At 42.7% G+C, this 17,679-nt stretch overlaps 1 protein-coding gene across 6 annotated transcripts in view; it reads left to right on the forward strand.

Moving 5' to 3' along the window:
• The window catches only part of ETV6 (ETS variant transcription factor 6), a 131,040-nt gene extending 120,485 nt beyond the window's left edge, over positions 1–10,555 (forward strand). For all 6 annotated transcript variants that reach the window (XM_051772605.1, XM_051772606.1, XM_051772607.1 and 3 more), the window contains 3 exons: positions 3,964–4,106; positions 6,803–6,903; positions 10,095–10,555. In XM_051772605.1, the coding sequence (XP_051628565.1) occupies positions 3,964–4,106; positions 6,803–6,903; positions 10,095–10,200 (350 nt within the window). In that variant the 3' untranslated portion in view covers positions 10,201–10,555. The remainder of the gene's footprint in view (positions 1–3,963; positions 4,107–6,802; positions 6,904–10,094) is intronic.
• The last annotated feature ends 7,124 nt before the right edge of the window (positions 10,556–17,679 follow it).

The raw sequence follows: 17,679 nt of genomic DNA on the forward strand, positions 1-17,679 counted from the left end.
TATGTAGTTCAGTCTGTACAGCGGAGAAAATGGTAGGACTTGGAAATTCCAGTGTTTAGGAGCCTGCCACATTGCTGGGCCATTTGCCACCTTCCCACTCTGGCTAGGTTGTTTGATACTGCATCACCTTAAAGCCTCTTAGACCCAGCTCTACCCACAGCTAAATCTCTTTACCTTCATACTGTACAAAGTTCAACCATCTGAATTCATTTTAGAAAAAACGTATGGGCGTGTTAGGGGGAAATGATGTTTCCTCATGCTACAGAGGCACAATTATTTTCTCTGTAAGTTTATTGTAGCCAAAAGGCAGGAAATTGCAGCATGCAATTTAGGTACCAGCCCTGACTCAATTCTCCTATTGAATCTCCCACAATTTTAAACTTGGTTGGCCTCAGAAACATCCATGTGCTTTCTTGTCATTCCTTACTATCCAACACACACCCTGTGGAGAGTCCCCTCATGCAAGTTTTTTTGAGGCCTTCTGACAGCCAAGGAAGTGATTTGGTTCTCATGGAGTCATTCACACCATCCAGACTTTCCTCATGCAAGTGATTTACTCTTACAAAACAACCATCCACATACAAGTTCTCCTCTCTGTTTCTCTATCCTTCCTGAAAATTCGCATAACAATTTTGACCTTCCTGGAGGATGCAACTTTCCATATCTCAGAATCACAGAATATCCTGAGTTGGAAGGCACCCACAAGGACCATCAAAGTCCAACTGCTGGCCCTGCACAGGACAGCCCCAAGAATCCCACCATGTGCCTGAGAGCATTGTCCATCATCTTCACCAGCCTTTTGTGAAAATGCCTCTTTTCTCAGTGGAAAAGCTCCTTTTAAAAGCATTTTCTACCATTGCCTCTTCTTGGGTTTTGACCTATTTCATAGTCTTGCAGTGTACTTCAAATGGGCTCTACTATAATCCAAATGCATTACAGTCTCTAAGAGTTATCAGGTAGTCTTTGACCTGTAGTCTGTAATATCCTATTAAAGATGGTTTCTGCTGGCCTATTGGTAGATTATTTCATTTGCTGATCCTCTGTCAGTTAGTAGACCTTTCCAGGACCTTTTTACTTTTTTACCATGCAGTCTGTGGAGAAAGATACTTAGGGTGTAAATCATCTGTGGTTAAAATCAAACAAAAAAGTCCCAGAGTGCCCATGCTCAAATTCCTAAAGGTCTCCCATGTGAAACCTGAAAGCAGGCAAGCTGATTTAGGTACTCTGCAAACAGAGCTCATACATAACTAAAGTGTGCTGTAAGGCATCAGCTGGTCCACGATAACTAACACTGTGCATGCTCATAACTCTCAGCTCTGGTGAGAAGAAATGCAGGGAGCTGAATCTTTCCTACTGGTGTTAATGGTTTTTATTTCCTATTTGCAGTGGCTTGAGACACAGTTACCATAGTTGCCCTGATGCTCATTAAATTATTGCAACTGAGTCATATATCTAAACTTGCTGATAGACAACTATACCGTTTGAAAACGAGTTTTTAAGTGGTTGTAGGAACCAAGCAGAGGTTTCAAGGATTTTCAGTTTTCTCGTTGAAGCAAACAGCAGTCTAACATACTTTGGTGGTTGTGGTTTTTTGCAAATTCCACCAGCCTACTAAATACCTCTGCAAGTCTGAGCAGCTCAGTCAGTTTAGAATATGGGACCAAGTCCTTGGTCACTTAGGACTTCCTTGTGAAGATCTGAAGATGCAGATCTGAGTTTTTCTCATCTGAGGTATATTTATATTCAAGCTTGCCCTGAATCCATTCTAAAAATTAAGTGAACAACAAAAAACAAATCTGCACTTGAATCCTATATCTTCTTAGCATCTGAAGCTCTCTTGTTAATCTATTTGACACCTAGACATCTTAGGCTGATTTTTTTGTGTGCTTCCTTGGTTTTGTGAAGAAAAGGAAACCGGTGGGGGTGTTTGTGAGAGAGAGAGATTAAAACTAATATTGCCTATTGGAAATAATGAGGTGAAAGTAAAGTTTAGTGTAAATCATATCTCTGCAGCACTTGGAAATATTAGCTATAAGGTGCTATAATCGGAGGCTATCTGATCCAGGTTGGACATTCAGGAATATGACAAAGCCTGACATTGACTTGTCTCTGCGGGAGCACCATCCCTCCAGTTGAGCCCAAGGATTCTTGCACTAAAAAAACATTTTCTATACATTTCTGACATTGAAAGAGTCCTGGAATGAATTGCACATGTGTCAAGGAATCGCTTATGTTAGCTCTTACTATCATTTTACCTGAGAACCTCACACAATATTAAAAGGCACAAACCAGTAGAGCAATATAATCTCCCTTCTCTTGATTGATAAATGAAGTCTAGAAAAGGTTTTCTCTAATATGTGTATGTATTTGTGTCCAAGAATATTGACAGAAGGGCAATGGAAGAACTGCGTTTTCTGAGTCTGTGAGAGGGAGGGTAACAGAAATTAAAGTGCTAGCCTCTCATTTTCAGGCTCTTTTTACAGACCTCCCACAGGGAAGTCCAGGGAAACTTGTCCTCAGGTTTTACTTTTTTAATTAAAACCTTGAAAAATTTCAAAGGGGAATGGACATTTTTCTGTGGAAAATGTTTTTCTGTGAAAAACATTAATGAAAATAAGGTTTTTCCAACTAAAAAAGTCTACCTCTTTCACATTTTTCCTCTTGTAGATGTTATGGATGAAATGACCATCAGGGTAGTTTCAGCTAGAACAGTTTTTGCCAGATGTCATAGACTGCTTTATTCTTCATAGGACTGGTAGAAAGAGTCTGTAGTAAGGGCACTGGTTTTAGAGACAGTACAGGTTTCAGAGATACTCTTGACTGAAAGTGGGAAAATACCATAAATAATGTTAATATATCTAACCATTTCAGGTGTGCTCATTAAATGTGCTATTCATATCCTTTTTCAAAAAGCATTTTATATTTTCATACTGAACATCATCCCTATTGTAACACGTGCCAGCTCCAGACAGACAGGCAGGAATAGAAATACAGGCTGACAAGAATCCATTTTAGCACTTGTAAGCTGGATGTCTTTGGTTGCCAGCCCTTGAACAACTCTAACAAGCCATCTCTCAGAGGTTGGTGCTGCTTTTCGAAGTAAAACGCAACCCTGTGGCCATCTTAGGAATCTGGCCAGTTGAGCTATAAAAACCCTGGCAGCAGTAACATCCCCAGCTCTGTACAATTTTCTTGGCATATTTCATAGTTCCCAGTTATGCTGTGCTGTGCACACACACTTCACAAACAGGAAGTAGGAGCAGCTCAGCTCTTGGCTTCCTCAGTCTCAAGAGACTGCCATGAAACTGAAAAGCACTAAACTCAAACCTAAATCTCTGTTAGACCTTTAATTAGCGACCTAAGTAGTGTTTTTCAAGAGGAAATTCCAATTCAATTATCCAAATAGAAAGTATTTACCCACTCAATAGCATTTAAGTAATTTTAATACTCGGGGGGTTTTTTCAGGAACCTGAAAAAAAAAAATCAAATTTAAAATGGGAGACGGTGTCAATTTTGTATTACATGGAGTATACAAAGGAAAGCTGTAATATTGCCCATGCTTTAGAACTCATATGTTAGCACAGAAAGGGGCAGTCTCAAGCAAGGAGAGCAGGTTGCAAAATTCTTGATTTCTCCACTAAAACAGCCAGCAACAGCATCAGGGCCAACAGTGGTAGTTTTACGTGCTTCAGGAAACTAAGGTCAGCAGGTCATCTCACACAGCTTTTAATGCGATAAAGATGCTCAGTCAGTGTCAGAAGGACTAGGACGCATCAGAAGAGGCTGTATATTCCAGTACATTTTGCAAACATTACTCAATACCAGCCAAGCCATTTGCATTTCAGATTGCAGCAGCTGTTTCAGCCCTGATCCCAACTGTCCTTTTACTACACATCCACCCAAAAGTTTCCAGAATTAATCCCAAGAAAAAAAAAAAGTATTTTCTTGCTTCTCTCTTCACAGACTGTAGGTTGCTTTGGGATTACGTTTATCAGCTGCTTTCTGACAGCCGGTACGAAAATTTCATCCGATGGGAAGATAAGGAATCCAAAATATTTCGGATAGTGGATCCCAACGGGCTGGCCCGGCTGTGGGGAAACCACAAGGTAAGGAAGCAATGCAGTTTTCCTCCTACAGCACTTCACCTCTGGTAACATTACAGGATTCACTTATAAACAGGGGGAAAACGAAGAAAGGATATGCATATAAATTACTGCTGGAAAGCAGTATATTTCTAATGTATGTAGAATCTTTCATTCTACATACATTAGAAATATAAACCACCCATCCTCAAGGACTAAAACCTAGTCTTCATATAGAAAAACCTCTTGGTTTGGTTCAGAAGCATTTAGATATAAATGCACATAATTATAAAATTAGGAGTGCAAGAATTAACAGTCCGTCTTTCTCAAGGCGTCTTATCTCTTCTGGAAACCTGATGCTAAGGATATTCTGATTAGATGTGGTCTACAAGGAACCCTGTTCAATAATTTGTCAGGAGCTTTCTGTCTGTGTCCCTGTCTGTACCAACTTTCAGACTTCACACACTGTCCTGTGACAGACACGAAATGCTGCAGTTACTGATTTTTGCAGCTTGAGACTGAGTTACATATAGATATATCTATATGTGTATAAGTATATTCATATGAATGTATGAGTAGTCAGCGTGGATTTACAAAAGGGAAGTGCTTGACCACTGTAACATACATCTACAATGAAGTTATCAGCTTGGTGGATTCAGGGAGAATAGTGGATATAGCTTATCTTGATTTTAGAAAGGCTTTTGAGACTGTCTCACAAAATAGCCTCATAGACAGACTAATTAAGTATGCCCTAAACAAGAATAGAGTGAGGTAGATTGAAAACTGGCTGATCTGCTGGGCTGAAAAGATTGTAATCAGTGGCACAAAATCCAGTCACTAGTGATGTTACCCCAGGGATTGATTCTGGGGGCAGTACTGTTCAATGTGTTCATTAATGACCTGGATGATGGGACAGAGTACCTCTAGCAGGTTCTCAGACAATACAAAACTGGGACGAGTAGCTGATACGCCAGACAGTTGTGCTGTCATCCATATGGATCTGAACATGGTGGAGACACAGGCTAACAGGAATTTTATGAAACTTAGCAAGGAGCAGTGCGAAGTCCTCCACAAAGGGAGGAATGACCTGAGGAGTGTGGGACTTCACATTGCCTCACGTTGTGTTTCATGAGATCCCAAGTGTGGGACTGTTTTACTAGGAGGATGGTCAGACACTGGAGCAGGTTGCCCAGAGGAGACTGTGAAGTCTCCATTCTTAGAGATATTCAAAATCCAACTGGACACAGTCCTGAGCACCCATCTCTGGTTGATCTCGCTTTGAGCAGAGGGACTGGACTAGGTGGTGTCCAGAGGTGCCTTCCAACCTCAGCTATTCTCTGATTTTATATATCAGCATACATAGCCTATAATCTTTATAAGGTCAAGATTTTCTCATGTGACATATTGCTTCCAAGAACATCTGTCCTAGAGCTGCAACACTGGGAATGGAGAGTTGTGCCCTTACCCAACCTGCATGCTAATTGGGCTGTGCCATCATGTCTCATGCTGGGTGTCTAAAACTGAAGCTACTTCAGACCACTAGCTGCTTGGGTAAAACAGTGGCCTTTTGGCATATAAGAAATGGAAGAAGCACACACAGTATTTCAGGGAGCTTCCCAATGAGAAGAATCCAGATTTTGCAGGGAAAACATGGTCCCTGTTAGTGTTTAATTGCTACAGGAGCTCTTTATGAGGCCTCTCTTAGCAGAACTGTTGTGGTCAGGGCAAGCAGGGGAGGTCTGCTTTTATGGAACATTTTAGGCAGGTGGATCAGTCTCATTTAATAAAGCCAAACTCCTAACATGGAGGCTCACAGAGCAAAAGCGTGCTTGTACTAGTTTGATGTGTTTTGCTCATGGCAAGGTGGGTGCTTTATAGTTGAGCAAACACAGCTTTGCCAGGATAGTTGTGTCTCTGCTAGGAGTCTCTTTGCCAGCATAATAACCACTGCTCTTTGGACCAGCAAAATGCTCTTCATGTAGGCACAGCCTAAGGGGCTGATCCTGCTATCCCAGGTCAGTACTATGGGGGCTGCTCATCTCTGCCAGTGCCCATCACATTTGCCTTGTGACACTCAGCTTCAGCAGGGCCATACTTCAGTATACCACAGTGCTCTGGCTATGGCCTTTGGGGTCAACAGCTCCCAAAATGAAGGGGAGGAGCTTCCTGATTTACAATCTAATGGGCTTCTTGATTTACACCTGTATAACAAGAGGACAAATGGGCTGTCAATCTCTACAGTGTTCTGTAAGCATTAATTAGTTAATGCAGAGAAATCTCAGAGGAACAGTGCTCTTAGCAGGGATTGCTGACAGATTCAGTGTATTTGCCACTGTTCTTAGGCTTTTACAAAATGTGTTTTCTTTAAGAACAGGCCACTTCCACTTGGCATAAGCACCTCCCTCCATCTAATGTCTCCTCTTGTAGTTAATTTTTTGTTACCTGTGTTTCAAGAAAATGTAGAAAAACCTTACTTGGAATTTTTGATAGATTTCTTGTTTAAATTGCCCTGATTGAAAAGAGATGCACAAAAATTTGGTGATGAGGGCTGTGGGGGCAGAATGGACCTGCAAAGAGAAGAGTGGAACATGTAATTTCTTGAACTGACCTGGTTACTTTAGCTAGCTGTGATAGTTCTGCAACTCCTTTTGGGGCTTAGGCAGGTTTTAATGAATCATCTCACCACATTTTTGCTTTTTTCTTTCGAAAAAAAAAAACAGAACAGAACAAATATGACTTATGAGAAAATGTCCAGAGCTCTACGCCACTACTACAAACTAAACATTATCCGGAAGGAGCCAGGACAAAGGCTTTTGTTCAGGTAATTTTCTTTCTTTGCTATTCCTTTCTACAGACCATTAGTTTTTGAAGATGGAAAATGGAATTGTGTGTGGGATACTTCATTGCCACAGCTATAAAACAGGTGTCAATGGCCATACATTTATAAAAGCTGCTTGCCATCTTTCAAGGCAACCACACCAACTTAAGAAAACACAGGCCTGTTTCCATGATCAGTGGAGTCAAGAGAAGTCTTTACATTCACTTCAGTCAGGCTGTGCCATTGTTTAAGACCTAAGATAAATGATTCAGCTGAACTACTGGAAAACCCACTCCAAACTGATTTCTCAAACACAGCTGCCAGTGAGAAAGCTAAGCAGGGATCAGGCATTTCCTCAGATGCATCAGCATCACAGAAGAGAAGCACTGATGACCATGTTTTCAGCATTGCTGCCTTCAAGGAAGAGGGACCTGCGAGAGCTGTTCATAAAACCCAATGCATTGGATTGGATGATACAACCAAACATTCAGGAAATAGTGCCTGAAACAGCAATAAACTTGTACAAACTTGAGTGCAGCTAGCAGAGAGCAAAAGCACTCTAGTTTTCTTCAGACAAGACCAGCAAATTCTAGTGTGTATGTCTGACCCACAGAGCACTGAACTTGGACCAAAGGCTGCTTTGATGTCCATGGTCTGGATCTAGTACCGTGCTTGGAAAGTAGGAAGGTGTTCTTGGAGTTTGTTTTCTTAAATAGCTAACAGAACTGCAATAGCACTCAAACTATCTACAGCTGAAAAGGTTTCTTTCTTTAGAATGACTTGTTTATGTCAGGTCTTAGAAGGAAACATAGATGGGGGAAGGAGAGTGAAGGGAAGTAGTAGTCATGGGCAAAATCAACTGCTTGGTACTAACTTTGTTTTTGGTGGAACATTAAAACAAGCTTGTTTCAGTAGCAGCAGTACCAAGGGTACCTGGATTTCTGTGGCCTTGTGTGAAGACTGCATTGCCCTGGGGGCAGTTCGTGATTCTGAACACCTTGAAGCCTGCCCTTCAGTGGGGGCATAACAAAAAGAGGAGTCCATCTCTTCTCAACCAGGCTGCCTATTTTCTCAAAATCTTAATGACCTTGGAGACCTCTGTTCCTCTGTCAGACATGCCCAAATTGACCAACAGATTCAAAGGTCACCAGGGAACATAAAACATGAGCATATAAACCTCATTTCTTTTGGAAACTGGGGGAAAAAAATAAAACAGTAAAGCATTTTTTTGCACAATTCTCTAATAAAACTTTTTGAAGTTGTTTTCTTAGACCTATTTATATCTGAAGAGAAAAAGAACAGCTGCAAAAGATCAAGTCATTAATGTGCCTTTCTTGGCTATATCTTGCAAGCACAAAAGTAATAGGAATTGTGACTTTACAAGTAACATGCAGGCAGTTGTCATCTGCAGATACCTGGAGCTTTTAAGTAAAATCGAGTTGGAGAAGGATTTCTAATAGGTAGCCTGAGTGTCTTCTGCAACAAAATAGGTCACAGATACTGTTTCTTAATTAGCTTCTAGTTCTGGGTTGGGTTGGGTTATGTTAGGTTGTGTTGTGTTGGTTTTTTTTTAATGTAATCAAATGCTATTACAAATACCCACGCTTTGATTTCCTTGACATGACTTAAAACACAGACCAAAAAGAACACCTGAAGTACTGTGGTACAGTTCACATCAGCCCTTTCCCCACATGGTAGGGAGGGCAGTGTGATCACTCTCCGATTTGAGTTCATTCTCATAAAATAAACAAGACAATCACAGGGTTTAAAGCAAGGCACAGGCCCTTAGGCTTTGGTGCATTTTCACTGTGTAGCCAGGAACAGATTCACCACTCTGGCATATGAGTTTTTCGCTGCCGTAACACCATTTGTATGAGCAGCATTCTTCCAGCATACAAATGGGAGTGACACAGCAGTGAGTCATAGCCTTTTTTTTTTCCCTAAATGCATATGTGCACATGATTTCCCAGATTAGAAGGGATAGCAAAAGGTTAGTTCCAGGCTATGCTATGTGTTCGCTGAGAGGCTTCAGCAGTGATTTTTCTGGGTCAGTGATAGTAACGAGGCTCCTGTTGGTTGTTTTTGCTTTCACTGGGCCAAGGATACTGAGTGTATCATCAACCTGAAATAAAATCAGTCCTTGTGATTAACACATTTTGTACTGCTGAATGTTAACCAGTACATCGTTAATGAAAGACTGTGAAATTTTGTAACACTTCCAGAATAAACATCTTTCATCCTACTTTCGCCAGAAATACTTAGTAGTTAGGAGACTGATTTGTGTTGAAACTAGGATTTCATCCTTCCCGTGCCACGCTCTCTTCCTGTGCCATTACATTCAAAAAGAAAAGGCAGAGCTTTTCCATGCTACCCCTGTGCAGTAGTACACATAAGCATCCTGGCAAAAATCAAGACTGCAGACTTGATCTGCAGGCTGATGGATGTCCTTTCCCATTTCCTACTGCTGCCATGCCTCCACAGAGGCTGTTTCTGTTTCTAGCCCCCCGCAGACTTACTGCATTGAGAGATTAGTGCTGGAAGCCATGGCATTCATTTACAGACGATGCTCCTTCAGTACAATTACGCTTGCTACAATCACACAGGAAGAGACTGTCTTCCCTTACAGTTCCCTAGCCCCAAAGCTTTTTCCTTCAGGACTTTTTCCATTTCCCAGAACTCGTTCTGACTTGGACCTTGGCTTTTTCCACCACTGTTTCTTTGGTGTTTCTTATTCTTCTCATTCACCTACACACAGGCCCATACAAACCAGTAGCCTTCTGCCTCTCCACACCTTACAAATGCTTTTATTTTGAAAGATGCTGGTCATAAAGGTCTTTCATGTTTCTGTCACCAGACACCATAAATGAGTGTACCTGGGGCATACTATCATCTTACATGACCACAGCAAACAATATGAGGGAGAAGAAATAAATATTTTTTGGAAGAAAAATGTGGGGTTTGGTTCAGATTTGGGCTTTTAAGGAGCAGGGCTAAATGCCTGTGATTTTTCTGTTTCCTTTCAAGGTATGTAGAGGGGAAGACATCAGTAAGCTGGGAAAAATGTGGGAAATACTAGGCATTGGGAGGATACAGCAAAGATTATCTCAGGAGCTGTAGAGCTCAGGGACCTCAACAACTTGATGAATGGAAAAGCTGAGACCACTGAGAAATCCACTTGTTTCTCTGTTTTGCAGGTTCATGAAGACCCCGGATGAGATTATGAGTGGCCGAACAGACCGCCTCGAGCACCTTGAATCCCAGGAACTGGATGAACAAATATACCAAGAAGATGAGTGCTGAAGGAAACAGGTGCACCACCTCTGTGGGTCCATGGGAGAAACATCTGCCCAGATGGTTGGCATGGTTTGGGAGGGGAAGCAACAACACAGAAGCAGTACTTGAGGTTGCCGCTTAGCTTGAAAACCACACAGGACCTGAAGCACCTTAACAAAACAAACTAACAGGCAGAAGTGGTGCTGGCAGAAAAGCAAAGGGGAGAAAGCCTGGACTTGTGCACTACTTCACTGTTCCTACAAAGTCTCCCTTGAGTTCTTTCCTTTTTTTGTTGTTGTTTGTTTGAGTTGGGGGGGGTTGTTATTGGTTTTTTTTCCCTAATAAACATGCAGTTTGACTTTCCTTATCTTACATAGGACAAGATGTCAGATTATGCTACCATTTTTTTTTTAATGCTTTCCTATGGAAATAGAGTGCTTTTATTTTCTGTGCAAGTCTCATGACACAACACTGCATAAACAATAGCAACACAGAAGGGATTTGCTCAAGGCTTCCAGTTTGCTCGGATCAATTTACATGTGCTGCCACTGGGAAATGTCTTGAAGCTACCAAAAGAATTTATCACACATACCTGTCAAAGGAAGAGGAGACACCCTACACATGTAGGCTGGGCTATCATCCCAGGATAGTTTGGGCTCACAGTGCGCACTCTGAGTGGCTATTAACTGCTGGAATATGGACCAAAACCAATCACCTAAGTGCTCCAGGGAGGAGAAAAACAAGTGTATCAAACCTCTGCAGCAGACTATCAGTTAACGTTTCCCTCTTTCTAGCAAAGAAGTGATAGACTGGAGCAGGGGGAAGGGTGGGCAGGGATGAAGACATATATATGTGTGTATATATAAAAGTTTCATATATATATATATATATATATATATATATATATATATATATATAAACCTCCCCAATATTCTCCACAATGCAGAATTTCAGCTCAAAGCTTTTTCCCTTCTTAGGGAAGACTGAAGCATCTCTAATTAGAAAAGGAATAGCATACCTGCTAGCAATTTGGGGGTGAAAGGTGAAGGACTGTTCCTTACATCATAGGGAGAAAGCAAAGGGACTCATCACATGGTTTGTATTACTCAGAAGCCTCTCCAAGGTCATTTTCTGCTGCAGGAGAGGTAGATGATTCACCAATCTGAAAGGTGATGTTAGGGAACTAGAGACCAAATAGCTATACTTATATCTTCTTGTTGATTTTGGCTTTGCTTTGGGATTTGGGTTTTTTTTATGCCTCCTACTACCCTCCCCCATCCTACAGCTCTGCCATGAAGGAAGCTGTCTCAGCTTGCCTGTTTTTAACATGATTTAAAAGACAAGAAAAAAACAAACCCTAGAGCTGTGTTGCTTTCTTGGTTCAGCATTTTGTTCTGGTTGCAAAGTGCTTCCATTTGGTTTGCTGCACTGAGAGTGCTTTGCATGAGGCAAAGTGCTTATGCCACGTTTGGTCACAGAAAGCTCAGCAATCCTTGATGCCTAAGACAAGAGAAACTGCTGGCCTGTTTCGTTTCACATAGCTTGGACCACCATGACATGAATATCTGTGGTGTCCAGGTGTCCAGCAATCCATCAACAGTGGTCCTTTTAATGGAAGGAAGATCTAGCAGCAGAAATGATGCTTGCGAAGGGAGAAGGTATATAGAGAAACTGTGCAGGAATCACATGCTGTCTGAAAGAACAGCACTTCCACACCAGTTCTGCTTTTAAGCAGAAAGCCTCTTCAATGGGACCATGAAAGAAACTAGACATGGAAAAAATCGAAAGGCTAATCTAATCCATTTCAACCAAAAAACAAGGTACATGCCCATGGTGTTGGTTTAATAGCTTTTATCAGCTATTAAACCAACACAACAATTGGTCTTTCCAAACATTTAACAAGAGAGTTAATCTGTCCAGGGCAAATGGTATGCAATGAATAGTGTAGACAGGAGGAAAAGTGCCAGCAAACCCTCAACTCTGGACATGAGGAGAGCAGAATTCAAGCTGCTCAAGGAATTTGTAAGTAAGGTCCCCTGGAAACATGTTTTTGCAGGTGCTGGGGTCCATCAGTGCTGGTCACTTTTGAAACATTGCCTCCTAAGGGCACAAGAGCAGGCACTTCCCAAATGTGGGAAGTCAAGCAGGCGAGGCAGAAGGCTGGCTTAGCTAAACAGGGATCTTGGAAATATGGCAAAAAAGCAAGGCGTATGCCCAGTGGAAGCAAAGTCAAGTGACATGGGAAGAATACAGAAATGTTGCTTGCTGCAATAGGGAGAAAATTTGTGTTGCTACAGCTCAATTGGAGATGAAGTTGCCAGAAATGTGGGGGACAATAAAAAGAGTTTTTTCAAGTACATAAGTGGCAATAGGCAGTATGGAAATATCCTCGGCCCATTACAGGATGGGGATGGTCACCTTACAAAGGGGACACAGACAAGGCAGGGGTGTTTAACACTTCCTTTGCCTCTGTCTTCAACATGGATGACAGACCAAGGGGGTCTCAGTGTCCTTGACTGCGAGAAAGATCAACTCCCAGTCAACCCTGAAATTCTGTGGGATCTGCTGCTCCAGCTGGATCCCTGCAAATTTACAGGGCCTGATGGGATTCATCCAAGAATACTCAAAAAGCTGCTGATGTCATTGCAAAACCTCTCTCAATGATTTTTGAGTGGTTTTGGGAATCAGGAAAGGTCCAAACTGACTGGAAGCTGGCGAATGTTGTCCTGATTTTCAAGAGGGGCAAGGAGGAGGATCCCAGAAACTACAGGCCTGTCAGTCTCACTTCAGTGCCTGGTAAAGTTATGGAGAAGATTATTCTGGAAGGTATTGAAAAACAGCTGAAAGACAATGCAGTCATTGGTCACAGCCAGCACGGCTTCACGAGAGGGAAGTCCTGATTGTCAAACCTGATTTCCTTCTATGACAAGGTAACCGATCAAGGGAAGCCAGTTGATGTAATTTTTTTGGATTTCAGTAAAGCTTTCAATACTGTCTCTCACAGGATCCTTCTGGACAAAATGTCCAGCACACAGCTGGATAAACACATCACACAATGGGTGAGCAATTGGCTCACAGGTTGAGCGCAGAGGGTAACATCAGACTGGCCACCTGTCACTGGTGGGGTTCTGCAGGGCTCCATCTTGGGCCCTGTGCTCTTCAACATCTTCATAAATGACTTGGATGCAGGACTGGAAGGGACAGTAAGCAAGTCTGCAGGCCACACAAAACTCAGAGGAGCTGTTGACTCCCTCAAAAGCAGGAAGGCCCTGCAGAGAGACCTCGACAAATTAGAGGAGTGGGCAGTCACCAACCTTATGAAGTTCAACAAGGGGAAGTGCCTCATTATGCACTTGGGATGGGGCAACCCTGGCTGCTCATACAGACTGGAGAATGAGATGCTGGAAATCAGTGCCCTGGAAAGGGACCTGGGGGTCCTGGTTGATGGCAGGTTGGAGTCAGCAGTGCCCTGGCAGCCAGGAGGGCCAACCATGTCCTGGGGGGTCATTAGGCAAAGCATCACCAGCCAGGTGAGGGAGGTGATTGTCCCGCTCTACTCTGGAATATTGGGGCAGTTTTGGGCACCACAATATAAGAAAGATATTAAGAAAGATATTAAGCCATTAGAGAGCATCTAAAGGAGAGCAGCAAAGATGGTGAGGGGCCTTAAGGAGGAGCAACTGAGGTCACTTGGTCTGTTCAGCTGGAGAAGAGGAGACTGAGGGGAGACCTCATTGCAGTTACAACTTCCTCCTGAGGGGAAGAAGAGAGGCAGTGGTGACCAGTGCTAGAACACTAGGGAATGGCCTGAAGTTGTGTCAGGAGAGGTGTAGGTTGGGTATTAGAAACAGGATCTTCCCCCAGAGGGTGGTTAGATGCTGGAACAGGCTCCCCAGGGAAGTGGTCACAGCACCAAGCCTGACAGAATTCAAGGAACGTTTGGATGATACTCTCGGCACATGGTGTGACTCTCAGGAATGAGTGCAGGGCCAGGAGTTGGACTCTGATCCTTGTGTGCCCCTTCCAACTCAGCATATTCTGTGATTTAGACAGAAATAGGCCAATCACACCAAAGACTTAATATTAGAGTCACAAGTCATAGAAAGAACAGCTTTGTTAAGGGTGTAGATAAGCATCATACAACAAGGAGAGGTTTTTCAGAGCCAATATCTGATTAGGTTGGACAGGGCATACATCTCTCCCTAAGCATTTTTCCCAGACACATTTTTTCTATAAAACCATAGTATGTTACAAGTCCCAGCACATCGCATACTTGACTTTTCTGCCTCAAAATAATACTGATACACCTGTCTCTGTCATGACTCTGAAGTCCTTGGAGCTCATGAGGTGTGAGGTTGGGAGACAGTGAGGGACTTCCGTAGTCACAGATCTGAAACTAAAGGTCCCTTGAAACCAAGGGCCCAAGGAGTTACTCTGTCACCCTCCTCAAGGGCACCAAAGTTGCAGCCAGGTCTCAGGAGCTAGAGTGAAGTGGTGAAATTTGAATGACAGGAGAAGTGTGATCAGAAGTACAATGTAAACAAAGGCTCTGGATGGATCCTTGTGGTTCTTAAGAATGTCCAGTGGTAGAAAGAAACCAAGTTTCTTTTACTGCTCTGGTCTTGACAACTGCGTATCTGCATTGTTTTCTTTTGCCTGCTGCAGCTATTTTTATTGAGACGATGAGGGGAAAAAAAGAGATGTTAGGGACTTTCTGCATGAAGTGCTCCGATGAGTCACAGGTTTTTGTCATAGCCAGGATGCACACTGCAAAATACAGAGAACAAGAGACAATCCACCAGTAAAAGCCCATATGCTCATTGTTACGCTATCAAACAAAGTTCATCCTCAGTAAGACAGGAAAATCCCATGTGTTGTCCCATTGAGAAATTTTGTAGGGGAAATGTTCATCTTTACAAAAAAAAATGCAATCACTTTCACTTGGAGAATCTAAGTCAAAGGGAAAAAAAAAGTTTGGTGGCTGTTGGAAACTCTTCCCAGTTCACAAATAAAGGGTATCCTAAGAAAACTTCATCACAACCACAGAGAAGAAGTTCTGTCAAGGCTGATACTAGTTGGAATGAAAATAGCCTTTGAACCTTCCTGCCTCCTGCCAGGTCTGTGTGGTGCAGAAGTGAGGGGCATGGGTGTCACTGCAGCTGCAAGAACTGCGGGGGCCTGGGGCCTCTTGTGGGAACTGCAGGATTTGAACTGCTCTTGGGGTCTTGAAGCAAGTTTATCAGCTATGACTAAAAATAAAAAAGTAGAACCAGTCTAGAGCACCACATGGCAGATACATGACAATACAAACACAGTATCAGCATACTGAGCCTATAGGGGTAGGCCTGATGCTGCCTGTCAGGCCTAGCAAAGGTAACAATGTCTTTCCACCAACACTGACACCTGCCTTCCCCCCTAAATTCTGATTTCCCAGTGTAGAATTTGCCAGCAGCAACTTTCTGCCTTCGCCACCAAAGCAAGTGGGGAAAGGGAGAAAGTGTTTCATCCTTGGAGATGCGCAAAAGTCGTCTGGACACAGTCCTGGGCAACTGGCCCTGCTTGAGCAGAGGAGGTTAGACCAGATGACCTCCAGAGGTCCTTGCCAACTTCAATACCCAGCAATGATTCTTCACACTGTACAATTAAGTTCATTGCCATCAGTTTGCTACCAGTCTGAACAAGCTTCAAGACAGGTAGGACGTGCTACAGTTCCACAGCAGAATATTTTCTTGATTTAAATTTGAAACCTGTTCACTGCTTCTCCATCCAGAGAACACTACTGAGGCCCTGAACACCGAGTCACTGCCATCCTCCCTAGATTTCAACCTCCACGTATGCATTCTTCAGATCTGTTTTGTCAGACTGCAACTGTGTGCAAATCCAGAGTTTGAGGTTTGGTTTTTTTTTTTAAATAAAATTCTAGTGTTTTTTTGATGATGGCTTCTTTTTTTTGGTAAGATGTGGGGCTAAGGGACTGAATCAAATGAATGTAACAAAACAAAAACAAGCCTATTCTCAGGGCCAGTGAGTTGCAAATAATTTTTAAAATGCTTGTAATTACATCATCTCAATAAAAAAATTTAATATAAAAGCAGGAATGCCAAATTTGTTTGTGCAATCATTGCTACAAGGTTCTTTCTATTTAAAAACTATGGTACGCAATAATCTGTGGCACATAGCAGCTGTTTTCAATCACAAAATTAAACCTGCAGGCTTCCCCTGCCCAAAACATGTATGAACAGTGCCTTGATCTTCCCTGGGAAGTGTTTGGAAAAGTTAAAGCTGTCCCTTGAAGTATTTACTTTGATGCCTGCCCTAAGATGAGCCAAGTAATGACTAATGACTAGATGGGTGTACCTAGTTCTCCTTCCTTCTCTTGGAGAGGATATAGAAGCAAAAAAAATGAAAAATTAGTTGTTGCAATGACTGTTCCATCTTTTTTAGCCTGCTAAATAGGCCAGGTCAAAGAGTTTGAGAGAAAGAGATTTTCCTGTAGTATTCAGCTTTGCAAACAAGTCTAGAAACCCAGCTCCTGATAATGCTGCCCTTCCAGTACAGGGTGACCTTATTTTCATGTCTTCACCCTTAATCAGGCAAGAGGGATTTCAGTGCCACTAGGAGTGGACAGCAGGATGAGATGGCACAAATTGCTCCCTGCTGCCCATCACTCCTGGCGGCAGTCCTTGTCTTCTGTGGAACAGGGTTACTGGTGCTTTTGGCAGTGTGAGGCTTCTGAAGAGTTTCTGAATGCACTGCTCTGGAGAGGTGCCACGAAACACCCCAGCAAACAAACCCATCTGGGCAGTGGCACACAGGCCACATCTGGTGCTCTCTGGTGGGAGCAATTCATCAAATCACAGAACAGTTTGGATTGGAAGGGACCCTAAAGATCATCTCATTCCAAACTCCTTGCCGTGGGAAGGGACACCTTTCCCTAGACCAAGTTGCTCAAAGCCCCATCCAATCTAGCCTTGAACACTTCAGGCATGGGGTTGTTGCCACAACTTCTTTCTCTGGGCAACTTGCAGAATGAGGACTCCACCTCCTCTGTACCAAAGGTTAATCATCTCCTGCAATAAAATATGTCCTTCCCTTTCCACTTAACTATAGCTTAATTCTGCTTCCAGTCATTAGCTCTCGTTGTGCTTTTTTCCTCTAAATTCTGTAAACCGTAATATTCCCACCCATACATGAAGATCCTTACTGACTGCAATCAGTGGAACTCATACTCTTCTTTTTTTTTCCAACTAAATAAGCAGAATGCAAGGGAGGAACTGAAGCTTCACTGTACAATGACTTCCTGGAGGGGCTGATCCTGGCTCAGAGAGCTGCAGAACACATCCACACTTGTTTCTTGGGGTTGCTGACTGGGCCTCTCCCTGGAAAGGCTCCAGGGAGCAGGTCAGTTTCTTGGGAACTGGCTGATGTGAAAAAGAAAGGGGAAAGGGAGAAACATGTGGAAGTGTCATTTTGGTCCCATGAGAGCCCAGGTAACCCAACTGCCAC

The sequence above is a fragment of the Manacus candei genome, unplaced genomic scaffold (genome assembly GCF_025592945.1).
Source record: "Manacus candei isolate 608988 ecotype Guabito, Panama unplaced genomic scaffold, ASM2559294v1 h1tg000153l, whole genome shotgun sequence".
NCBI lineage: Eukaryota > Metazoa > Chordata > Aves > Passeriformes > Pipridae > Manacus > Manacus candei.